This window comes from Hemitrygon akajei, chromosome 9 (genome assembly GCF_048418815.1).
Source record: "Hemitrygon akajei chromosome 9, sHemAka1.3, whole genome shotgun sequence".
Lineage (NCBI taxonomy): Eukaryota > Metazoa > Chordata > Chondrichthyes > Myliobatiformes > Dasyatidae > Hemitrygon > Hemitrygon akajei.
This window is the reverse complement of record NC_133132.1, coordinates 144,981,850-145,007,895: the sequence shown is the minus strand read 5'-3', so window position 1 is coordinate 145,007,895 and position 26,046 is coordinate 144,981,850. Positions and strand designations below refer to the sequence as shown.

At 38.7% G+C, this 26,046-nt stretch overlaps 2 protein-coding genes across 2 annotated transcripts in view; one reads left to right on the top strand and one right to left on the bottom strand.

The window, feature by feature from the left end:
• LOC140733618 (ammonium transporter Rh type B-like) overlaps window positions 1-26,046 on the bottom strand; it is a 126,677-nt gene that overhangs the window by 44,665 nt on the left and 55,966 nt on the right. The gene's annotated exons all lie outside the window — the stretch shown is intronic.
• Window positions 1,762-26,046, top strand: LOC140733615 (ammonium transporter Rh type A-like). The gene is made up of 10 exons (XM_073057192.1): window positions 1,762-1,985; window positions 4,490-4,676; window positions 9,213-9,363; window positions 9,939-10,086; window positions 11,594-11,760; window positions 12,644-12,781; window positions 16,995-17,128; window positions 19,384-19,499; window positions 20,816-20,889; window positions 23,491-26,046. Exons 1-10 carry the CDS (start codon window positions 1,811-1,813, stop codon window positions 23,551-23,553), a joined length of 1,353 nt encoding a protein of 450 aa, XP_072913293.1. The 5' UTR covers window positions 1,762-1,810; the 3' UTR covers window positions 23,554-26,046.

Here is a 26,046-nt window from a genome sequence, read left to right as displayed (position 1 = left end):
TAGGATTTTTTCAAAGGATTTATGTTTATGATCTTCCATGTTTTAAAGCTTTACTTTCTCCTTGAGCAATCCATTCTGTCCTTAAATTTATTGTTCCAATAATGTGTATTTAATTGTCAAAAGCAACTTCAACTTAGTTTGATTGAATTACCAGTTGTGGGACTGTAAACAACATTATTACCCTTCAGGAACTGTCATTACCCTTCAACCATCGGGCTGCTAAACCAGTGTGGATAACTTCACTCACCTCAACACTGAACTGATTCTATGGCCTATGAACTCACTTTCAAAGACTCTAGATAGATGATAGATAGATAGATAGATACTTTATTCATCCCCATGGGGAAATTCAACATTTTTTCCAATGTCCCATACACTTGTTGTAGCAAAACTAATTACATACAATACTTAACTCAGTAAAAATATGATATGCATCTAAATCACTCTCTCAAAAAGCATTAATAATAGCTTTTAAAAAAAAGTTCTTACGTAGTTTAAATACATTAAATACAATCAACCCCGGCACTTTAACATATCTTACTCCTGGCGGTTGAATTGTAAAGCCTAATGGCATTGGGGAGTATTGACCTCTTCATCCTGTCTGAGGAGCATTGCATCGATAGCAACCTGTCACTGAAACTGCTTCTCTGTCTCTGGATGGTGCTATGTAGAGGATGTTCAGGGTTTTCCATAATTGACCGTAGCCTACTCAGCGCCCTTCGCTCAGCTACCGATGTTATACTCTCCAGTACTTTGCCTACAACAGAGCCCGCCTTCCTTACCAGCTTATTAAGACGTGAGGCGTCCCTCTTCTTAATGCTGCCTCTCCAACACGCCACCACAAAGAAGAGGGCGCTCTCCACAACTGACCTATAGAACATCTTCAGCATCTCACTGCAGACATTGAATGACGCCAACCTTCTAAGGAAGTACAGTCGACTCTGTGCCTTCCTGCACAAGGCATCTGTGTTGGCAGTCCAGTCTAGCTTCTCGTCTAACTGTACTTCCAGATACTTGTAGGTCTTAACCTGCTCCACACATTCTCCATTAATGATCACTGGCTCCATATGAGGCCTAGATCTCCTAAAGTCCACCACTATCTCCTTGGTCTTGGTGATATTGAGACGCAGGTAGTTTGAGTTACACCATATCACAAAGTCCTGTATCAGTTTCCTATACTCCTCCTCCTGTCCATTCCTGACACACCCCACTTGTTCTCCATATTATGTATTTACTTATTTTTTTATCATTATTTAGTTTTTCTTTTTGTGTACTTGCACAATTTATCATCCTTTGCACATTTTTGTGTGTAGTTTTTCATTGATTCTATCGCGTTTCTTTGTATCTACTGTGAAAGGCCAAAAGAAATGAATTCAAGTAGTATATGGAGGGGTGTGAATGTTGTTCCTTTATTCCAGAAAGGGAGTAGACCAGGAAATTATAGACCAGTGAGTCTTACCTCAGTGGTTGGTAAGTTGATGGAAAAGATCCTGGAAGGCAGGATTTGTGAACATTTGGAGAGGTATAATATGATTAGGAATAGTCAGCATGGCTTTGTCAAGGGCAGGTCGTGCCTTTCGAGCCTGATAGAATTTTTTGAGGATGTGACTAAACACATTGATGAAGGAAGAGCAGTAGATGTAGTGTATATGGACTATACGTAACAAAGGAGATAGAGGCTTTGGACAATTGCCAAATAATCCCTCCCTTTTGCAATGGGTGTGAGCTGCCTCTGTCATTGGCTTTCAGTCTACTTTTAAACTCAAGTGGTATATCTCAGAAAGTTTGTTGGGACAAAGATAAAGTCTGTATGCCTGCGACCTACTCTACCAACATGCGTTGGACGTTTCCTATCCTGGCAATATCGCTGGAAATTGTGATCATTATTCTATATGCAGTATTTGTTACATATGATACTGCAGCTGATTCTAGATTTCCTCCTAATAACACCGGCGCACTAGACCAATTCCACAATCTATATCCAAGTGAGTATGTCTAAAGCGAACAGAAGATAGTTATGCTCGTTCAGTTATTTATTAGCATGCAAAGCAATTATTAGCATTTTTCACTTTTTATTACATAATGTCTTTAAAACCTGATGAGACTGTATTCTTTTCTGCAGTGCATTTTTAAAAATAGCTTTCACACTTGTTATTATTTTTTCCTTTTTAAAATATAAAATTGCTTTAAAGGAATAAAGATCACTTTCTCTGCAGAAATACTCAGATCCAAAGTCACTTAATTAGATATTAAATACTTAGCTCATTTGGATAAATTTAGTGACTTGTGTATTTCAAATGTTCACATTTACATTATATTTATTTACGGGGTACACTTATGAAAAAGAATGGAAAGGAAGAATATCATGTATTAATGTTGAATTAAAAGTTCTACCAAGATATTCATCATATGGAAGTGTAAGGTTTTATAATACTGCCATTGTTTAATGCATTAGTTTACTTAGACTTCCTTACAATTTTGACTAAATTTAATGCTTAATTACTTGTAACTACATAAATTGATAGGTAATTATGTTCCACCCAAAAAACATAGTGTAGCTTCACATTACAGAGAATCTGTCACAATAATCTGAATTCTAATTAAATTAATTTTTAAGTCATTTACAATTTGTCTTTATTTTAAGAATGACTGGACTTCAAGTTGGAAATAAGTGTTAAAATTGCTATATGCCAAAACTTTAAAATTAAAATAGTGAATACTTAAAATGGTCAAATAGCTGTCAACATTTAAAGAGATAGGCACATTTGAAATGTTACTTCCTTTGTCCCGTTTGATGGTTTCTTCAAGTATTTCAACCATCTTCTAGTTTTATTGCCAAGTGTTCTGTTTCAGAATGCTAAACGCAGATATTTCCTCCAAGTCGTTGTTTCAGTTCTAATTGAGCAGTTCCAATTCAGTTCAACAAAGAGGGTTGATGCTGTTTGTAGAAACCATGGACAATTTATTCTGTTGAATTCAATGGAAGAAAAATTGAGTCTACAACAAACAAGCAAGTGAAAAGTTAAAAATGATCCTGCTTTCACCATCTATGATACACTTTACTTTTATGTGGAAAGTACCAAATATTGTGGAATGTGTTAGTGTCAATAAGACATTAACATTCTACAAAAACAAATAAACACTGAAAGTGAAGTAAAAATGATTTTCTAAAACTTCCAAATTGACACTCAAAATCCTCTCTGATTTTTGATAGATGCAGCTAAAGTTTGCAATAGATTGTTTATATATCTCTTGTTCTGGAAGACTGTGCCAAAACATCAGATATCATTTGAATTAGTTCAATTGCGTAGCATAATTTAAATTACTATAATGTATATATTATTTCATGCTTGTGGTGTGGAGCCTTGCTCTATTGTTTTTTTTTTGTATTTTTAAATGTTAAAGTTGAACAAAATAAGTTTTAGCACAATATATGGGCTATTTTCTTAGGCAGTGTAGTGAATATGCTTGGAGCTAATAGTAAAGCCCTGATGATCTGACATCCAGTTACTCAGCAATCCTGATCCAGCATGTTCATTAGTGTGGAATGCTAGCCAGGGGTGTGAAGTGCAAGCACAGGTCTAGAGTACAGCAGGATTAGGGTCATGCAGCCAGAGGCACGGTCCAGAGGGCTGGTATACATTCCGCCCTCTCCAAACCCACTGGATTCCCCGAAAATATTATAACGTTGCTATGTGAAACAAAGAGCAAACACGAGGAAATCTGCAGATGCTGGAAATTCAAACAACAACACACACAAAATGCTGGTGGAACACAGCAGGCCAGGCAGCATCTATAGGGAGAAGCACTGTCGACGTTTCGGGCCGAGACCCTTTGACAGGACTAACTGAAAGGAAAGATAGTAAGAGATTTGAAAGTAGTGGGGGGAGGGGGAAATGTGAAATGATAGGAGAAGACCGGAGGGGGTGGGATGAAGCTAAGAGATGGAAAGGTGATTGGCGAAAGTGATACAGAGCTGGAGAAGGGAAAGGATCATGGGACGGGAGGCCTCAGGAGAAAGAATGGGGAGGAGCACCAGAGGGAGATGGGGAACAGGCAAACAACTAAATATGTCAGGGATGGGGTAAACAAACTTGTCTTTCAATGTTAATATTATCCAGCAGTCTGGGATATCTGCTAATCTAGAACTACCAGTGTCACAGTGGTGGATTCTGCATGTTAATCTGTAGGTTCACTCATCAAAGTATTTAGATTTTGTTTTCGCTACTCTATCATCTCTAGCCAGACATATTTTACATAGAATAATCATTCTAACAACTGGGAGTTAAGAGTTCAACAGCAAGTAGGCAGTTTCCTGCAGCTGAGTAGGTACTGTACACAGAAATTTATGTACATAAAGCAATGGAAGTCAGGGAAATTGTGTCCCCCCTCCCCCCCCCGCCCACACACACACACACACACACACACACACCTTATTCAATAATGCTTTGGATAATTAAGTAATAATAAACATGTGTTTCTTATTCAGGTTTCCAAGATGTGCACGTCATGATCTTTCTTGGAATTGGCTTTCTTATGACTTTTTTGAAGAGATATGGATTCAGCAGTGTGGGATTCAACCTGCTCATTGCTGCCTTTGGTCTTCAGTGGGGCACACTGATACAAGGCTGGTTGCACCATGGACATCACGGAGAAATCAAGATCAACATTCTCAAGTGTGTTTACTCTCTATTCATTAGTTGCTAACTGAATGTTTGTAATAAAGTCTAAATATGTTTTGGCACTGTCAGAGTCTATCAGAGTACTACAAGAGCAATTGGACAGTGCCACCACATTGCATTGAATGCATTTAAATCAATGGATGAAATATCCTGATCATCTGGGCATCTAAATATGAGAAATCAGTTCCGAAGACAGATCATAAAATCCCCCATATTATATCAGGTTTAATATCAGCAGAGTATGTTGTGAAAGTTGTTAACTTTATGACAGCAGTACAATGCAATACATGATAAATACAGAAAAAACTGAACTACAGTTTTATATATAAAATAGTGATATTAAATAAGTAGTGCAAAAATAGAAATACACAGTCATGGGGTAGTACTCATGGGTTCAATGACGGTGGCAATGAGAAGAGGGCATGTCCGGGTGGTGGGGGTCTTTAATGATGAACACCACCTTCCTAAAGCACCGCTCCTTGAAGATGTCTTGGATACTACGGAGGCTAGTACCCATGATGGAGCTGACTAATTTTACAACTTTCTGCAACTTACTTCAATTTTGTGCAGTTGCCCCCGTCTCCATACCAGACACTGATGCAGCCAGTTAGAATGCTCTCCACAGTACATTTGTAGAAGCTTTCCAGTATATTAGGTGATAAACCATATCTCCTCAAACTCCTAATGAAATATAGCCACTGCATCTAAATGTTGGGACCAGGTTAGATCCTCAGGAACTTGAAATTGCTGACTCTCTCCACCTCTGATCCCTCCATGAGGACTGGTTTGTATTCCCTCATCTTACCCTTCCTGAAGTGAACAATCAGCACTTTGGTCTTACTAACGTTGCCATGACACGACTCAACTAGCTGGTATATTTCACTCCTATACGCCCTCTTGTCACCACCTGAGATTCTGCCAACATAGAAACATAGAAAATAGGTGCAGGAGTAGGCCATTCGGCCCTTTGAGCCTGCACTACCATTCAGTACGATCATGGCTGATCATCCAACTCAGAACCCTGTACCTGCTTTCTCTCCATAACCCCTGATCCCTTTAGCCACAAGGGCCATATCTAACTTTCTCTTAAATATAGCCAATGAACCGGCCTCAACTGTTTCCTGTGGCAGAGATTCCACAGATTCACCACTCTCTGTGTGAAGAAGTTTTTCCTCATCTCGGTCCTAAAAGGCTTCCCCTTTATCCATAAACTGTGACCCCTCGTTCTGGACTTCTCGTTCCCAACATCGGAAACAATCTTCCTGCATCTAGCCTGTCCAATCCCTTTAGAATTTTATACGTTTCAATAAGATCCCCCCTCAATTTTCTAAATTCCAGTGAGTATAAGCCTAGTCGATCCAGTCTTTCTTCATATGAAAGTCCTGCCATCCCAGGAAACAATCTGGTGAACCTTCTCTGTGCTCCCTCTATGGCAAGAATGTCTTTCCTCAGAATAGGGGACCAAAAACTGCACACAATACTCTAGGTGCGGACTCATCAAGGCCTTGTACAACTGCAGTAGAACCTCCCTGCTCCTGTACTCAAAACCTTTTGCTATGAATGCCAACATACCATTTGCCTTTTTCACCGCCTGCTGTACCTGCATGCCCACCTTCAATGACTGGTGTACAATGACACCCAGGTCTTGTTGCACCTCCCCTTTTCTTAATCGGCCACCATTCAGATAATAATCTGTTTTCCTGTTCTTGCAACCAAAGTGGATAACCTCACACTTATCCACATTAAATTGCATCTGCAATGAATTTGCCCACTCACCTAACCTATCCAAGTCACCCTGCATCCTCTTAGCATCCTGCTCACAGCTAACACTGCCGGCCAGCTTCGTGTCATCTGCAAACTTGGAGATGCTGCATTTAATTCCCTCGTCTAAATCATTAATATATATTGTAAACAATTGGGGTCCCAACACTGAGCCTTGCGGTACCCCACTAGTCACTGCCTGCCATTCTGAAAAGGGCCCGTTTACTCCCACTCTTTGCTTCCTGTCTGCCAACCAATTCTCTATCCATACCCCCAATACCGTGTGCTTTAAGTTTGCACACTAATCTCCTGTGTGGGACCTTGTCAAAAGCCTTTTGAAAATCTAAATATACAACATCCACTGGCTCTCCCCCATCCACTCTACTAGTTGTATCTTCAAAAAATTCTATAAGATTTGTCAGACATGATTTTCCTTTCACAAATCCATGCTGACTTTGTCCGATGATCTCACCTCTTTCCAAATGTGCTGTTATCACATCTTTGATAACCGACTCTAGCATTTTCCCCACCACCGATGTCAGACTAACCGGTCTATAATTCCCCGGTTTCTATCTCCCTCCTTTTTTAAAAAGTGGGGTTACATTAGCCACCCTCCAATCCTCAGGAACTAATCCAGAATCTAAGGAGTTTTGAAAAATTATCACTAATGCACCCACTATTTCTTCGGCAACTTCCTTAAGCACTCTGGGATGCAGACCATCTGGCCCTGGGGATTTATCTGCCTTTAATCCCTTCAATTTACCTAACACCACTTCCCTACTAACATGTATTTCCCTCAGTTCCTCCATCTCACTAGACCCTCAGTCCCTTACTATTTCTGGAAGATTATTTATGTCCTCCTTAGTGAAGACAGAACCAAAGTAGTTATTCAATTGGTCTGCCATGTCTTTGTTCCCTATGGTCAATTCACCTGTTTCTGACTGTAAAGGACCTACATTTGTCTTGACCAATCTTATTCTTTTCACGTATCTATAAAAGCTTTTACAGTCAGTTTTTATGTTCCCTGCCAGCTTTCTCTCATAATCTTTTTTCCCTTTCCTAATTAAGCCCTTTGTCCTCCTCTGCTGGTCTCTGAATTTCTCCCAGTCCTCAGGTGTGCCACTTTTTTTTTGCTAATTTATGTTTCTTCTTTGGACTTGATACTATCCCTAATTTCCCTTGTCAGCCATGGGTGCACTACCTTCCCTGGTTTATTCTTTTGCCAAACTGGGATGAACAATTGTTGTAGTTCATCCATGCGATCTTTAAATGCTTGCCATTGCATATCCACCGTCAACCCTTTAAGTATCATTTGCCAATCTATCTTAGCTAATTCATGTCTCATACCTTCAAAATTACCCTTCTTTAAGTTCAGAACCTTTGTTTCTGAATTAACTATGTCACTCTTCATCTTAATGAAGAATTCCACCATATTATGGTCACTCTTACCCAAGGGGCCTCGCACGACAAGATTGCTAACTAACCCTTCCTCATTGCTCAATACCCAATCTAGAATGGCCTGCTCTCTAGTTGGTTCCTCCACATGTTGGTTCAGAAAACCATCCCGCATACATTCCAAGAAATCCTCTTCCTCAGCATCCTTACCAATTTGGTTCACCCAATCTATATGTAGATTGAAGTCACCCATTATAACTACTGTTCCTTTATTGCATGCATTTCTAATTTCCCGTTTAATGCCGTCCCCAACCTCACTACTACTGTTAGGTGGCCTGTACACAACTCCCACCAGCGTTTTCTGCTCCTTAGTGTTATGCAGCTCTACCCATATCGATTCCACATCCTCCAGGCTAAAGTCCTTCCTTTCTATTGCGTTACTCTCCTCTCTAACCAGCAATGCTACCCCACCTCCTTTTCTTTCCTGTCTATTCCTCCTGAATATTGAATATCCCTGGATGTTGAGCTCCCATCCTTGGTCACCCTGGAGCCATGTCTCTGTGATCCCAACTATATCATATTTATTAATAACTATCTGCACATTCAATTCATCCACCTTGTTACGAATGCTCCTCGCATTGACACACAAAGCCTTCAGGCTTGTTTTTACAACACTCTTAGCCCTTATACAATTATGTTGAAAAGTGGCTCTTTTTGCTTTTTGCCCTGGATTTGCCTGCCTGCCACTTTTACTTTTCACCTTACTACTTTTTGCTTCTACCCACATTTTACACCCCTCTGTCTCTCTGCACTTGTCCCCATCCCCCTGCCACATTAGTTTAAAGCCTCCTGAACAGCAGTAGCAAACGCTCTCCCTAGGACATTGGTTCCAGTCCAGCCCAGGTGCAGACTGTCCTGTTTATACCGGTCCCACCTCCCCCAGAACTGGTACCAATGCCCCAGAAATTTGAATCCCTCCCCCTTGCACCATTTTTCAAGCCACGTATTCATCTGAAATATCCTCCTATTTCTACTCTGACTAGCACGTGGCACTGGTAGTAATCCAGAGATTATTACCTTTGTTGTTGTGTTGTGTTGGTTGTGTTGTCAGCAAATGTATAGGTGGGGTGGATCTGCTGCATTGCGTATTGATTGGAGTTGAGTTGATTCTGGTTATTTCCAGTGTTAGGAAGATTTAAGCAATACACACTACAAAAGTCCACATGGGTATATTGAAACCAACTCAACCGGTGTCCCAGAAAATATCAGGGCTGGTTTGCCTGAATCAGGGCAAACCATATGTAATCAATGCCATGTACTATTTGTTAATGTTAACTCTGAACAACAGAACTTATAACAGACATTGTTCTTCAGCATTATCAATGCAGACTTCAGCACAGCAGTGGTCCTGATTTCACTTGGAGTAATCTTGGGGAAGACAAGTCCAGCCCAGCTTCTGATCATGACTGTGTTGGAGATAACAATATTTGCTGTCAATGAGCACCTGGTTACTAGCATCCTGATGGTAAGTATGCATCAAGATTTGAAAAACAATGTAAACAATGCAACAGTGCAGAAGGTAACATAGAGTGAAAGAAAGGAATATCAGATATATTGGGAGAATATGATCGAGTGAAGTAGGTCTAGATTTAAGTTTGGATTCTGGAAAAAGGGAATGTTTCAGGAGATATATCCAGATCATTTTTAAGGTGAATGTACAAGTTGAGAAAGCTAAAAAGCACATGGGATCCCTGACTTTATGTTGGGGTAGAAATGCAAACACGTTCTGTATCATTGATCAAGCTATACAGTCTTGGCCGCTTTATTAGGTATAAGTGGTACCTAATAAAGTAGACACTGGGTGTAGAATTAATTGGATTGCTGAGCCACAGTGAATCAAATAGCTTTCTTCTGTGGTGTATCATTGTCTGATTCTATGACAAGTATTAATTAATGATACTTCACTATATTAATGTTTTGTGTGCAAATCAAATTCAAATATTCTGAAAAGCCCCTGATTGGATAGTAAAGGTCATTTGGAGATCTGTACATTTTAAGCAATCCAGATAAACATGCAGATATTATTTTGATCTTTCACAGGTCAAAGATGTTGGTGCGTCAATGACGATTCATGCATTTGGTGCATACTTTGGCCTGATGGTTTCTCGAGTTCTACACAGACCAGATTTGCAAGAAACCCAAGATAAGGAAGGATCTGTATATCATTCAGATTTATTTGCAATGATGGGTACGTAAAAGTATATCAATCACGCCGGCGTAGAATGTAGATTACGGGTTTGGAATGTTAAAGGTGACTTAAAATGTATGATCTGCATTTTACATTGCTCAGTTTCCATGCAGATTTCGCAAAAATAATAAATTCAGAATTTCACTCAGTTCCTGTCCTTTGTGCCCAATATTTTACCCAATCCCAAATGACTGCATGTATGTATATTGTCTTATTAATAAACACATTTGGCCAGTGGTGTAGTGGCATTCACACCAGACTTTGAGGCGAGTGGTCCTGGGTTCGAATCCAGCAGGCTCTTTGCACACTTTCCATCTGTACAGGGTTGAGCTTTGAATTAGCAACTCAGCCACAGAAAAAACAGACAACTGCTAAAGAAATGGCAAGGTTGCCACCCAATGCACCACAAGATGCTGAGAGGAACTCAACAACAATAAACGTGTTGTTATTACTCAACAAAGCACTTGCAGTGTCTCCTTTTAAGTGTGATCCAGAAATCATGCTAGTTGCAAGCCTGGCACTAACAAGTTTGTATTAGGTACCTGCCCCTAGTCTAACTTACACCAAAATACATCAACATGGTCGTGCCAACATTTCCCACCAAGCTCGGGCCTGATAGGAGGGGGAAATTCTTCAGCCCAGGGCCAGGCATTTCTTACAAACCCATCTGTAGTCATCTGAAAGCTGCTTTAAACCAGCAGCAACATCATTTACTATGTTGATGCATGCTGGGTAATTTGCAAGCTGTGCATATGCAAGCACAACAACCCCACTGAAACCAATTGTAAGAATCTCAAGGATTTTCAGTTTTAATTGCAGTCACAGCCTTGACAGCTAGTGAGATATGGACAGGACTTCCCAGAGAAGATTTGGAAACCAAGTCCCTACCGATCAATAATGTATTTAAGACCATAAGACATAGGAGTGGAATTAGACCATTTGACCCATCGAGTCTGCTCCAACATTCCATCATGGCTTACTTATTATCCTTGTCAATCCCATACTCCTGCCTGCTCCCCGTAACCTTTGACACCCTTACTAATCAAGAACCTATCAGCCTCCACTTTAAACCCAATGACTTAGTCTCCACAGTCATCTGTAGCAAAGAATTCCACAGATTCAGCACCCTCTGGCAAAAGAAACTCCTCCCCATCTCTGTTCTAAAAGGGTGTCCTTCTATTCTGAGGTTGCGCCCTCTGGTCCAATTCCACTCTATTTAGGTCTGTTAATATTCAATGGGCTTCAATGAGGTCCCCACCCCTCCCCCTTATACAACACCAGCATACATTTTCATTCACAGTGCCAAGAGACGTTCATTATGTAATGCTGAGTATTAAATGTTCTTCTACCAGTGGTTTTACAGTATGTTGGCATGGCTTTAACAATATAACCTATCACTCTTCAGCATGTAAATATAGACAGCAATTTTAAGATTTCTGTTTCCAATGCTAATTGCTCACTTTTGAAACTTCAACATAACTAGAATTGTTCTGCACATTTTTTTCAGGTACGGTCTTCTTATGGATGTTTTGGCCAAGCTTTAACTCTGCCATTGTAGAATCTCCGGATGGGCAGTACAGGGCTGTCATCAACACCTACTACTCTCTGGCTGCCTGTGTGCTCACAGTCTATGCTCTCTCCAGTTTGGTTGATAAGAATGGAAAATTGAACATGGTAAGATTTAATACCTTTGTTTTTATTCACTTTATTGTATTTATGGCCTCCAACTGTTGGGCATCACATTCTTCAATCAGGATGTCTTGTGTTGTAGGCTCCCTTCCTTAATTAATTTATTGACTTTACACATCTGAAGGTTGTTAGAGCTTGAGGTTGTAGTGGGGATAAGCTCCCATTACCTAATAAATGCTCACAATGATGAGCTACTCAAATAGTATCAGTGTTCCATCTTTTAATTTATGGAGTAAATCCACATAAGAATAAAGATTACCACTGATAATGAATATTTAATAAACTCATACAATACTTGTAGTTTGAATGTGTTTATAAAGCTTTATTAAAGTATGGAAGGTGAGAGCCTTCAATTAGTTTTATATTTTGTGAATAGATCTTAGCTGGCCTATCGGTGAGCTTTATTAAGAGATCAGAGTGGGGTAATCAGAAGATTGTTGGTCCAAGGATAAGTGCTCTTGCAGTAACTGGATTAATTGTGTAGTCGTAAGGCTGATATGGGGTTCATGTAGTCAGGGTGCATTGTGGGTGGGGGGTATAAGGGCATAAAAGGACTTGGGCAGCTGGACTTTGGCAAAGATGAGTACAGAGGACAGATAAGTACTCGCCTAAAACAAGGTTTTAGAGAGGCGGGCATAACATCAAAACAGCTTGAGGTGAAGATGATGAGGCAGGAGAGAGTGAGAGTGACCAGGATGGGTAGGAAGGTTTATGTGTGTGATTATGGTCGGTGGGGGCTGGTGAGTGAATCAGGCAGGTACATGGAAGGAAACAAATCCTGAATCATTCTGTCTTGACTTCAATTAGAATGTGACTTTTACAGTGTTATTTTTCTAATGAGGCTTCGCATTTGCATTCTCTTGTGCAGATTCATATACAGAATGCTACCCTGGCAGGAGGTGTAGCGGCTGGAACCTCTGCTGACATGATGATCTTTCCTTATGGAGGTCTGCTGATTGGATTTATTGCTGGAATGGTCTCGACTGCTGGAATTAAATTTCTAACGGTGGGTTTTGTGTCTTGTATTATTGAACTTCTATGTTTGGAAAAATGTTTGTTGCCAGTTGTTCAAGTGGGAGATTTCTCCTTGTATAAATTTGAGGCAGGAAAAGAGTGAAACCTCATTGATTTACCATTCTGTGGTGAAAGAAATTCCTCCTTATCTCTGCCTTGAAGGTATATCCTTCTATTCTCAGGCTATGTCCTCTGGTCCAAGATTCCCCTACTTTAGAGAAGATCCTTTTCAAGTCCACTTTATTTAGTCATTTCGATATTCAATAGATTTCAATCAGATCCCCCCTTATTCCTCTAAACTTCAGTGAGTACAGTCCCAGATCTATTAACATTCCTCATACATTAACCCTTTGATTCCTGGGGTCATTCTCGTGGACCACCTTTGGACCCTCTCCTATGCCAGCACACCTTTTCTTACATAAGGGGCACAAAACTGCTCACAATACTCAAGTGTGGTTTGACCGATGCCTTATAAAGCCTCAGCATTTTATCCTTGCTTTTGTATTCTCGTCCTCCTAAAATGAATGTTAACACCGCAGTTGCCTTCCTCACCACCTACTTAACCTGCAAATTAACTTTTAGGGAATCAGGCACAAGGATTCTCAAGTCCCTTTGTACCTCTGATTTTGGAATATGCTCCCCATTTAGGAAGTAGTCTACACCTTTAATTGCTTCTACCCAAGTGCATGACCATACATTTCCCTACACTGCATTGTATCTGCCTCTTCTTTGCCCATTTGCCTAATTCTCATTCCTCTGTGTGGAATAAGTTACCCCTAAAGGTTTTTCAAATCAAAATATTTTTCTTATTCTAATCTTTACCATGAAAATCCTTTCAGCCTTTCCTCTCTTATCTCATGTCCTTTGCCCCGCTTCAGTTCTTTTTCCTTATCAAAGCGTATGGGATGAAAGCGGGGGAGTGGGGATGACTGGAAGAATTGGATCAGCCCTTGATTGAATGGCAGAGTAGACTCGATGGGCTGAATGGCCTACTTCTGCTCCTTTATCTTAGGGTATTATCTGATTTTACTCTTACTCATTGTAATTGTTTTCCTGTAATGTATTCTTTCTTTCTTGACTACTAAGGTTTACTGATCCAGGACACCTTATCATATGTGAGGCTGAGTTGTCCTTTTGCAGTTATTGTGGCGTTCTTAGATTGCATTTTGTGACTTAAAAAGCAATTATACATTACTTGAAAGTTGAAGATTACAAATCACTCACTATAAAATGACCTAACCAGGTATTTTCTGCCTTATTGCTGAATTATTAAATTATTTTGGACATTTAGAGATCTCAGTCGATTTGGGATATATTCACTAATATATGTTATGATTCTGAATAGACTGACTATAGGTTTATTGGATCGGATCTTTAGTTGCCTGATTTTGCTTTACACTGACTTCCAAAACTCTTTAAAATACAACATTCTTTTGCCATAAGGACTTGTGATGGAAACATTATTTATTATCTGTACATTTGTTTTTCTTTACATGTCTGGCAAACCAATAATAAGAGAAATTGAATAACTGAAGAAATACTTAATATTATCTCTTTTATAGTAGATAGATAGATAGATAGGTACTGTATTGATCCCAAAGGAAGTTACAGTGTCAGTAGCATTACAAGTGCACAGATATACAGATTTACGAATATTAGAAGAGAAGTAAGAAAGAATAGAACATAAGTTACCTCAAACAGTCTATCAGGAGGGAGTCATCACTTCACCAGCTATTTATTGATTCAATATAGAGCCTAATGGCTGAGGGTAAGAAATGACCTCATATAGCGCCTTTGGAGTGGTGCTGCTGTCTTAGTCTATTACTAAAAGTGTTCCTCTGTTCAACCAAGGTGGCACGCAGAGAATAAGAAACATTTTCCATAAATGCCAGGATTTTCCATAGCGTCCTTTGTTCTACAACAGCCTGCAGTGTGTCCAGTTTGATTCCTCTGTAATTATATTAAAGCTTTTGATATAGTAAGACTATTAAGCCAGCCTTTCTAATCCTGTGCTTTCTTTTGAAAATGTAATTCTATTCAGTAAAAGGGGGAGAGTTCAATGGTTTGGATAGGATTTCTAGTTATGAGAGCAGGAACAGAGGCCCTTAATAACAGATTATGAAATACCGATAATGGATATAAATAATCGGACAGATTGTACACATCTGGCTTGCATCCCATTATCACTCCTGTTGTTTGGAGACATTCAGAAAGAGTTGTAAAAATGGAAATCAGCAAAAATTTTGAATTTATTTATAAATATACTAAACTGCAGCATTAATTCATTAAAACATAAATATTCATTGAAATACATAAAAATGAACCTGTAACTTGTCTTTAAATTAAGTTCAATGTCTCAAGTGAACGTGGCTGCTCTAGGTACCCTAGTTATACCTGGCATAAATCTGGTGAGGTAGATACAACTTGTATTCAGCTCTTTCAGAGCAATCTGAACTCAGTGGTGAATCCAAGAGCGAGAGGTCAGTACTTCCACTCACGGTGCAGAGAATCCAGAATACAGAACACGTTTACGATGGTCAGCAGTTCTCCAAGGACCCATCTGGTGACATCCAGCATGTCCCAGACAAATTTCTCTGTTAATTCTTACCTGCGATCTGGACATTACTGGCAAAGACGGCATTTATTGCTCATGAGAATATAGTGGCGAGCTGCCTTCTTGAATGACCACTGACCCCCTGGTGAAAGTACTCACGCTGCACTGGAAGGTGAAGCTGGCATATTGCAGAGGATGTGCAACTTTAAGGTGAACATAGAGGTTGTTATTCCTGTGCACCAGTTGCCCTTGCCCTTCTTGGTAATAAAGGCTTCCAGTTTGGGAGATACTGTTGGAGACACCTGGATGAGAAACTGCAGTACATTTTACTGCTGGCATAAACTACAGCCACTGTGAACTATCTTCAGTCATAGTTAACAGGATCCAAGATGGGATCTCAAAATGCAAGACAGGTTTAACAGAATAAGAAATATTACCGATCTGGGGAAAAAGTCAAAATATTCATTAAGACTTTATAAAAAATTAAGACAATCAATAGATTGTGGTGGGTAAAATATGTTGGAAAATGAAGTAAGGGAACATCTGAAATGCAGATACTGTAAATGAAAAATAAAAACAGAAAACTGCTGGAGCACTCAAAAAACCAGGCAATACCAATAGTGAGAGGAAAAGAGTGAATGCTTCAGTACGACGACCCACCTTCAGAACTTTGAAGCTGCCAGACCTATTGAATATTTTCCATATTTTCTGGTTACATTCATATTAAAAAGATGAAATAAGGGAAAGGGAGATAATTGTAATCTTTGCTTCCTGTGAGGTAATGTTGCTAATAGACACACGACCATTATAGAATTCTTCCTATTTTGAACATACTGTTTTACCTTTTCAGTTAAAAATCAAGCATTCAGCAGAATTATTACCACGTAGATTCCATTGACTAGCCTGCCAAAGCCTACCAACATTTTTTATCTCTTTTTTAAGTCTTCATTTGATCACGATTTTTCTCAATTTGCAATTAGATATTCTAATATAAATGTGGATGTTTTGTTTTAAGTCATGAAGTCATCAAATCTTGCAGCCATTTAGATCTACTCCCCATTCCCTATTTAAGTGGAATCAAGACCAGGATCTTTGCACATGTATCATCCCTCACTTACTGAGAGAACAAAAAATACAGACTCTTCCAGTCTGATCTGTTACTGAATCTTGGTACAGACCCTAGAAGCCCATTTTTCAGTGACTATTGTTAGTTTGGAAATATAAAGCAAGAAGAAAGATAAATTCTCTTTTTTAATTATTTCAGTTGTTTAATTTATTTTATTGCTAATGTATTTTAATTACTTTTAGTTAAAAGATACTTAATTTTAAAATTATTAAATTATTAACTTCATTTTGATTGCCTTTGAATGTTAGATCTATTAAGAGATGCTCAAAGCTTTACAATTGGCACAGTAAGAGGCATGGCTCTGCTGAATATCAAAACGTTCAGGAACACTTTAGAGCAATGGTTCCTCAGTGTCCCATTTAAAATTCTCTGCTGCCAAGTCAAATGCCGGATTTGGTAAGTACAGGTGCAGGGAGACCACAAAACTGCAATAAAATTAAACCCAATATGTTAATAGATTCTCAAATGAAACACATAAGAAAATAAAATTGCTGATTGCAATAATTGCTTTCTTTCTTATTCTAGCCGATTTTAGCATCTAAATTAAAAATACACGATACCTGTGGTGTACATAATCTTCATGGATTACCCGGAATAATTGGAGGTCTGGCTGGTGTCATCGGAGCAGCAATGGCCAACGAAAAGTTATACGGGGATGGGTGAGTTTTGCCAAAGAAAGCAAACTCTTCTGTATTATTTGCATTAACTCTAGAAATGGAACTGGAATTGGTTTATTATGGTTACATGCATCGAGGTGCATTAAAATGCTTACCTAGCATAGAGATCAAAGGATTATCAGGGAAGTACAAGGTAAAACAGTAACAGAATGCAGAATAAAGTGCAACAGTTACAACGAAGTGCTGTGCAGGTAGGCAATAAGGTGCAAGAGCATAATGAGGTAGATAGTGAGGCCAAGTGATCATTCTAATGTATCAGTGAGTCATTCAGTAGTCTGTAACAGTGGGATAATAGCTGTTATTGATCTGCCGGTACCTGGTTTCAGGCTTTAGTATCCTCTGCACGATGAAAGAGAGAAGAGAGTATCCACTATGGGTGGAGTCTTTGATTATGCTGGCTGCTTTACTGATACAGCGAAAAGGACAGACAGAGTATGTGGAGAGAAGACTGGTCTCCATGAATTGCCGAGCTGAGTCCACAACTCCACAGTTTCTTGTGGTCACAGGCAAAGCGGTTACCATACCAAGCTGTGATGCATCATCTGCTGGATAAAATGCTTTCTATAGTGCACCGGGCGACAGGGACTCGCCAAATTTCTTTACTCTCTTGAAAAAGAAGAGCTTTCTTGTTCATGACATCTCCAGACTGTTGGTGATGATGTAAACTCCCAGGAATTGGAAGCTCACAAGCCTTTCAAGCTCAGTACTGCTAACGTTGACAGGAGCATGTGTGCACCCCCACCCCACCTCCGGCTACTTTCCTCAAGTCAACGATCAGCTCTTTTGTTTTGCCTGTCCGAATGCAGCAGTCTGTTGGGGCCAACCAATGGTGCACTTTCCTTATTAAAATGTGTCTTTTATGATCCTAAAACTACACAGGACTCCAAGAACAATGGGTACTGCAGGTCTACTGCATCAGTGATCTGTTTGTTGTTCGAAGCAGCCGGCCGGTGTGTCGAAGGAGTCAACGGACGAGCCAGAGAAGGAGAAGCCGGCGATCGGGTTAGAGACGGAGGGGCCAGAGAAGGAGAAACCAGCAGTCGGGCCAGGGAAGCCGGCATTTGGTTCAGAGAAGGAGAAGTTGGTGCTTGGGTTAGAGAAGGAGAAGGCGGCAGATGGGCGAGATAGGGCTCGGAGGAGCTGACCTGGGTGCAGTCCGTGTTGGTGCGCAAAAGCAGAGTGCACTGCAACCATGAGTGGCTGTCTTGGATGGTTCTCTTGTGATCACAAGACCCTGCTGGACATTAATAATGTAAGATGCTGCATGCCAGTTTCCCTTCTTTGGTGGTGAGACGGGCAACAAGGCAGCAGCGTGGCCTTGGTTGTAGCGAGGACTAGCCCTCGAGCCGCGGGCTTGCCTACCGCTGCAGTGCAGCTGAGAAAATGCTGGAGGAGGTGTAGCGTGGAGTCCGTGCTCAATTGGGAACTCGCCTCTCCCATCAGTGCTGCCTTTCAGTGTTTGATTGGTGGAATGACAGGCTGGATAGCCGGGATTTCTACCATCAATTTACATGTTGCTCAGGGACTCGGACTACACATGTGTTTTCCTGCATAACGACGTGCGTATATTTTTCTCTCTCGCTATTTTGAATGTATGCTGTGCACCTTGGCCCCCAGGGGAATGCTGTCTCATGCGACTGTATCCATGTATGGTTTGAATGATAATTAAACTTGATTTGATTTTGATTTGCTGACAAGAAGGAAAAGGTTGTTGCAGTGGCACAATGTTGCTAAACTCTTTATCTCTTTCCTGTGCTCTAGCTCATTATTATTTGAAATATGGCCCACAATGGTGGCAGCATCTGCAAATTTGCAGATGGAGTTAGTGCAGAATCTGGCCCCACAGTCGTGAGTGTACAACTGTGGATGCAGAGCAGGGGAAACAGTGAACAACTTACCAGTAAAATATTGAAAATGAGATCTTTAAACTATAAGAAGGGGCAAATGAAATACATTGTTGTTTGGATATGGAAACTGAATAATAAATAATATGCAGTGCTAATGGATAAGGTTCTCCAGCATGAGCTTAAAGTTAGGAAGTAAACTCTACAATATAGATCATTGCAATGCAATAAAACTAGAAAAGGAAACCATATAATAAAACAAACAAAATCTTTTTCACTTACTCAGCACGGGAAAACTATCAACTAAACACTGAAACTGGTCACTGTAATCTTTTAATAATGTAATAATAGTAATATTATAAGAATTCTAACATGTAACATTATCTTTTTAAGACTTAAGGCAACCTTCCCTGAATTTGGAAAAAGAACTGCCATGCAACAAGCTGTATTCCAAGCTGCTGGGCTGGGCACATCTCTTGCTGTGGCCCTCTTTGGAGGACTAATTACAGGTCAGAAAACAAAACACAGCCAATATTATTTTGGGAAGCCGTAAAAACGAATCTCAGTACCATAAGCTCATAAGAGTCAGTCTATCAATCTTATTATTTGAAGTTTAGTCATAACTGGAACTTGATTGTGATATCAGCCTGATACTCATTTGATATGCATTCCATAATATTCACATAATATTTAAAACTGGGTTTCCTACTTAAAGTTGAACAAATTATTGAAACTAACATTAAAGACCAAAAAAAAAATCTGCTGATTAAATGGCCAGCTTACAAGTTCATAAACAATGTTGAACATCAACTTGTGACTGAATTGATTACATACTGTGGTAATACAATGCAAACATCATGTGATTAAAGGTAAATTGATTAAATGTGGGCCACACTTTACCTGTATACTCCAAAGCTTCATCTGTAATATATTTCATTTGAAAGATTTTTTTCCCGCTTTTGATTATCATGTAAATTTAAAAGCATTCTAAGTGCTTATTTGTTTCAAAAGACGGCAGTTCTGGGGGTATGGATTTCCTGATTCGGCTGCTTAATGACCAGGGCATGTGATACAAATTCATCATGTGTTGGAGAAGAATAAATTATGATTAATTTCATTGCTCCTTTTTACCAGAATATATAGAGTGGCCTGGATTTGATTGACTGGCGTACCTCACCTGTACCTGTGCTTGCTCATATCCCCGATTTCCCAGGCTTATCTATTTGGTTCAGGCCACTCTTGTCCTTAGAGTTCCAAACCAGATGAGTGGGAAATCCAAGCATCATGCTCTAGTCATTAGAATCCAGCCCACTGTGAATAATGTGGTAAATTGGAACAATTAACATAATGTTAACTTCAGGTTGCAAGAGTAACATCTGTTAGTTTAGATTTCTCCTCAGTTTTCAACCTTGTGAATTAATCTGTGCTCTTGAAACAGCTTCAATTTAACAGAGAGATTGATAATCAGTCACCTCAGTTATTGATTGGAGTCGATAAGAGCTTGTTTTCATTTAAGTAGCAGCTATCCACGATGAAAATATTCTTGCAGATTTTCAAAAAGAACATAGATGAATTTAAAAACTTTTATTTCTTTTGCACTATTCACTTAAAATTCAAAAAATCATGATGACAGAAAGCTAGTATACAACTGTCAAAATATAACTGTCCAGAGCAATTTGGATGCCATATAAAAGGGTAAGAATGAGATGATTTTATAACAGGATTTTCCCCTCACTGCATACCAAGTAAATATTCTAGTGATAAAGTTAACCATTATTTAAAGATCGATGGACCCTAAGTGAACCGATGTACCCTCTTTTCACAGGTCTCATTCTTCGCATTCCAATTTGGGGACAGCCATCAGATGAAGATTGTTTTGAGGATCAAATCTATTGGGAGGTATGAACTTATAATATTTTCCTGTAAATTTTAAAATAGTGGAATATTCTTTTTCATTACAGCTTCAAAATTTTCAACAACTAATACCACATGTATAGAAAATTCCAAAGATTTATAACTGATGAATAAAAACATTTTCTCATCACAATGGATGCTCACCATGATTCTATGACCTCTGGTGACTCACTAACCAGTGGAAACAGCCTCGCATTGTCTATCCTCCCAAGCCTCTCTGAATCTTGTTTGTTTCAATGAGGTCATATCATGAGCAAATGTCTCCTGTATAATCCCTACTGAGAGGACAAGCTGCTCATCACAAGAATAAATCAAGTAAATTTGTTTTACATTGCCAAAGCAAATAAATTCTTACCTTGTTTCAAAGATCAAAGCTATACGGCTTTTCCAAAGCTCAATACAATCGCAATAAGTCTCTTGCAACACAAGGCCAGTAGATCACTTGCTTTCTTATATGTTTGTTTGTGTGGTAATATTTTGTGTCTGAGGTATAATAACAATTAGATTCCACTGAGAATAAATACATACTAATCTTCCACCATTTAGAAAATATTCTATTTTGTATTCTTCACATCAAACTGAACTAATTCACATTTTCCATATTACTCTGCATCTGGCATCATTAGTCTGTCCTTCTGCAAGTTCTTTACATCCAGCACATAACTCGCTCTCCAGCTAGATTTGAATCATTTGTACCTGGACATATGACACTTTATTGAATTTTTTGAAGAGGTTACTAGGAAAGTTGACGGGGGTAAAGGATGTTGTCTATATGGACTTCAGTAAGGCCTTTGACAAGGTTCCACACAGAAGGTTAGTTAAGAAGGTTCAATCATTAGGTATTAATATTGAAGTAGGAAAATGGATTCAACAGTGACTGAATGGGAGATGCCAGAGAGTAGTGGTGGATAACTGTTTGTCAGGTTGGAGGCCAGTGACTAGTGGTGTGCCTCAGGGATCGGTACTGGGTACAATGTTATTTGTCATATACATTAATGATCTGGATGATGGGGTGGTAAATTGGATTAGTAAGTATACAGATGATACTAAGATAGGTGGCGTTGTGGATAATGAAGTAGGTTTTCAAAGCTTACAGAGAGATTTAGGCTAGTTAGAAGAGTGGGCTGAAAGATGGCAGATAGAGTTTAATGCTGATAAGTGTGAGGTGCTACATTTTGGTAGACTATTCAAAATAGGACATAAATGGTAGGGCATTGAGGAATGCAGTAGAACAGAGTAATCTAGGAATAATGGTGCATAGTTCCCTGAAGGTGGAATCTCATGTGGATAGGGTGGTGAAGAAAGCTTTTGGTATGCTGGCCTTTAAAAATCAGAGCATTGAGTATAGGAGTTGGAATGTAATGTTAAAATTTTACAAGGCATTGGTGAGGTCGAATTTAGAGTATTGTGTACAGTTCTGGTCACTGAATTATAGGAAAGATATCAACAAAATAGAGAGAGTACAGAGAAGATTTACTAGAATGTTACCTGGGTTTCAGCACCTAAGTTACAGGGAAAGGCTGAACAAGTTAGGTCTTTATTCTTTGGAGCGTAGAAGACTTGATAGAGGTGTTTAAATTATGAGGGGGATAGATAGAGTTGATGTGGATATGCTTTTTCCATTGAGAGTAGGGGAGATTCAAACAAGAGGAGATGAGTTGAGAGTTAGGGTGCAAAAGTTTAGGGGTAACACAAGGGGGAACTTCTTTACTCAGAGAGTGGTAGCTGTGTGGAACAAGCTTCCAGTAGAAGTGGTAGAGGCAGGTTCGATATTGTCGTTTTAAAAAAAAAAAAATTGGATAGGTATATGGACAGGAAAGGACTGGAGGGTAATGGGCTGAGTGCAGGTCAGTGGGAATAGATGAGAGTAACGTTCGGCACGGACTAGAAGGGCCGAGATGGCCTGTTTCTGTGCTGTAATTGTTATATGGTTATATCATTTCATTTCAGTCGTTAATAGAAATAAATAGCTGAAGCCTCTATTCATCTACAAAGCTCTCTGTCCATCAATCTGAAAATGACATACAGCTGTTCCCCGCTTTATGCCACTTCGCTTTTACAAAAGACCTACATTAGTAACCTGTTTTTGCATTACAAAGAGGATTTTCGCTTTTACGAAAAATTTTCCCGTATAAATTAATGGTTCTTCACTTTTCGCCATTTCGGATAAAGAATGGTTTCATAGTAACACTCTAACTTTGTAAAGAGGGGGACACCTGTATTTGTTATTCCTTCTCTGGTTCTTGTCCTTTCATTAATTCTCTGTCCACGCTGATGTAATTCATTATCCCTTATTTTGTGTTATAACCTCTAAAGTGGGGCTGCATCTAAGGAGAGATTACAATGTATCCAACGATTTTCTATCATCTGCTCTGCATGTTGACTCCACCAAATCATATTAACAGTTCCAATGTGCTCTGCTACTTTAAACTTTGTACTCCCACTTCATATTACCTCCCCAATAATTAATCATAGGTTAACTGGAACGTGGTGCCCTGATTTCTTGGGGCTTCAACTAGCACCACAGATGCTTCAAAGGACAAACGTGATTCAACTTTCTTATTTTTTCCTTCTGTTTATTCTTAGGTGCCAGAAGGTGAAAATGACCACGATGAACTGCTTTCATCAGAACGCGGAAAACAAAACTAATGCAGAAGCATGATCAAAGATGAATTTGCAGGAACATTGTGAGCAATGCTCAATATTGAATAAAACATATTTAATCTGAATTTGTAGATGAATAGCACAAAACACAAATAGCTTCAGAATTTTAAATAACAACCTTTTCTGCATTTCAAAAGAGTTTTTATTATTTTTACTCATCAATTGGCAGCCTTTTATAATTTTCTTTGGCCTCGTCTTTCTTAAACTGCTAGGGGATCATTTGTTTTGCTTATACATTCAGAATTCTCCTTGCTGGGTTGGAGTTGCAATGATACAAGTCTGTAAATGATTGCGGCTTCAAGCACCACTATGTCTTAAGAATATAATCGTGGACAAGAGTCAAATACTAAGGGGGTATTGAGTTGTTGTAGGCATTGTCCAACTGTCAGGAGGAAATAAAAATCTCTAAAGTTACATTGTAAGGGAATACTCTTAGTTTTGAGACTGAATTTATATTGCAATTGATACCATTAACATAGGGCCAATGGTTACTCACCTCATGAATGTTTGAGAAACTAGCTTAACATAAATTGATAGCCTTACGTAATAAATAGTGAGCACAAAATATCAATTGTATCTCAAATATTTGAGATGTTTGAGCATATGAAAGGCAGCATATGAATTCCAAATGTTCTCATATTACATATTTCACATTAGAAATACTATAATTAATTAGTGAGGAGAACAGAAATCTCATGGGTTCTGATTCCTGATCAGTGTTCAAAGATCATTCTGTTAAGATAGAAATGGATGTGCTTATATTTCCTTCACAGTAAAACTATTTGCCTAAATTTACTCACTAGATTCACATATAAAGAATGACCTCTTTAACATGGTTTTGAAGCTCTGATGGTATCTAAAAACTTCCCTTCATGAATCAGTAATTTCAAAATAAAGCTATATATTAACAATGTATGTGCAAGGCAGGGAATCCAAAATGTCTATTTGGTGAGAAAAGTCAAATCAAACATTTTCCCCATGAGGATTAAGATTCAAGCATGCAGGTTGCAAGAAAATTGTTCCTCTTGTGTTAAATTCTTATCTTCCAATTTTCTTTACTTAGTTGTCAGCTGCCGGTTTTCTTTGGCTTGTGCTTTTCATGTCTTTAGTGCATTTGTAATTCTCACTATTAGAGTGTTGAAGGCAAATGTGCAGTTTCCTCAAGAATGGTAATAGCTGAAAGAGCAGGGATACATAGGATCATCAAGAGGACAAGGGTTTTTAAGGTAGTGTAGACAGACAGACAGACATACTTTATGGATCCCGAGGGAAATTGGGTTTCGTTACAGCTGCACCAACGGCTGAATGGCGGTAAGTGCTAAAGTGTGAAATTGTTAGGTAGTCATGGGATTGTCCAGGGCACAGTTAGGTATATTCTGGGGTTGAAAATAAGTGTGTGTGTGTGTGTTTGTTAGTTTGTTACAGCCGTGAATGCAAAGTGGGGAAGGGGAGGCATTGCTAAATTTTAACTGCGTGGAGTAGCAAATTGTAATAATCATTGTAGTTAACAGAAACATTAGTAGTAATCATTAGTTAACAGAAATCGATAGTAGTAATTATTGTGTTAACAGGAACATTTTTTTTAGAAAAGTAAACTTACGAGAGTAAGATATGTTTATAGCATATTCAACATAGTAAATTTTCCCTTGATAGTTCAAAAGTGTGTAAGTACCAAAAATTGAAACCAAGTCTGAAGGAAATACCAGATGGTTAGAGATAGATCTTTGTTAAAAAGCTAGAGGAGGTAGACTTTAAGGACTATCTTCAAAAGGAGAATAAATGTAAAGAGAGAGTAGCTTGGGGAAGGCATTCCAGAATTTAATACCTGGATGTTCTTTAAACTATCCATCAATAGGAATGTGTTCTCTGAGGATTTAAAGCCAGAAATTTACAGAGAAAGGTTTGGGGTAAGATTATGAAGGGACTTGAATGGATGTATGATAATTGTACATTACAAGACTATCACTAGACATAATCTTTTACTTTTGCTAAAAAAAATCTTTCTATTGAAACTGTATTTTGCACATTTTGCAGCCTTGTTTCTTTCATGTAATACAAAACATTGCAAATCAACTTTTCTGTTAATGTTCAGAGATGAAGACTTAGAAGCTACAAAATATTATTCTTGATAGTGGAACATATTGTATGATATTATCTTCATGATTAATAACTAAAATTCAGATATTAATGCTACAAAAGGAGATTTAAATATAGAAAATGTGTAAAGTTTTGTAAGACTTTTACACTATGAAATTTGTATTTAATATTCTTTCCTATTATAAATACAGATTTTAACCAACGCACAAATTAAAAAGATTCTCTCATCAAATTGTTATATAAACTTATAAATGTTTAACATTGAGCCATTTACATTTTTAAGAAGATGTACATTGAGTGTATTCCATAACTGGAGAAAATACTTTAATGTAATCTGTACTTCATTGTATGTTTAATACAAGTTTGCAAAAGAACTAATAA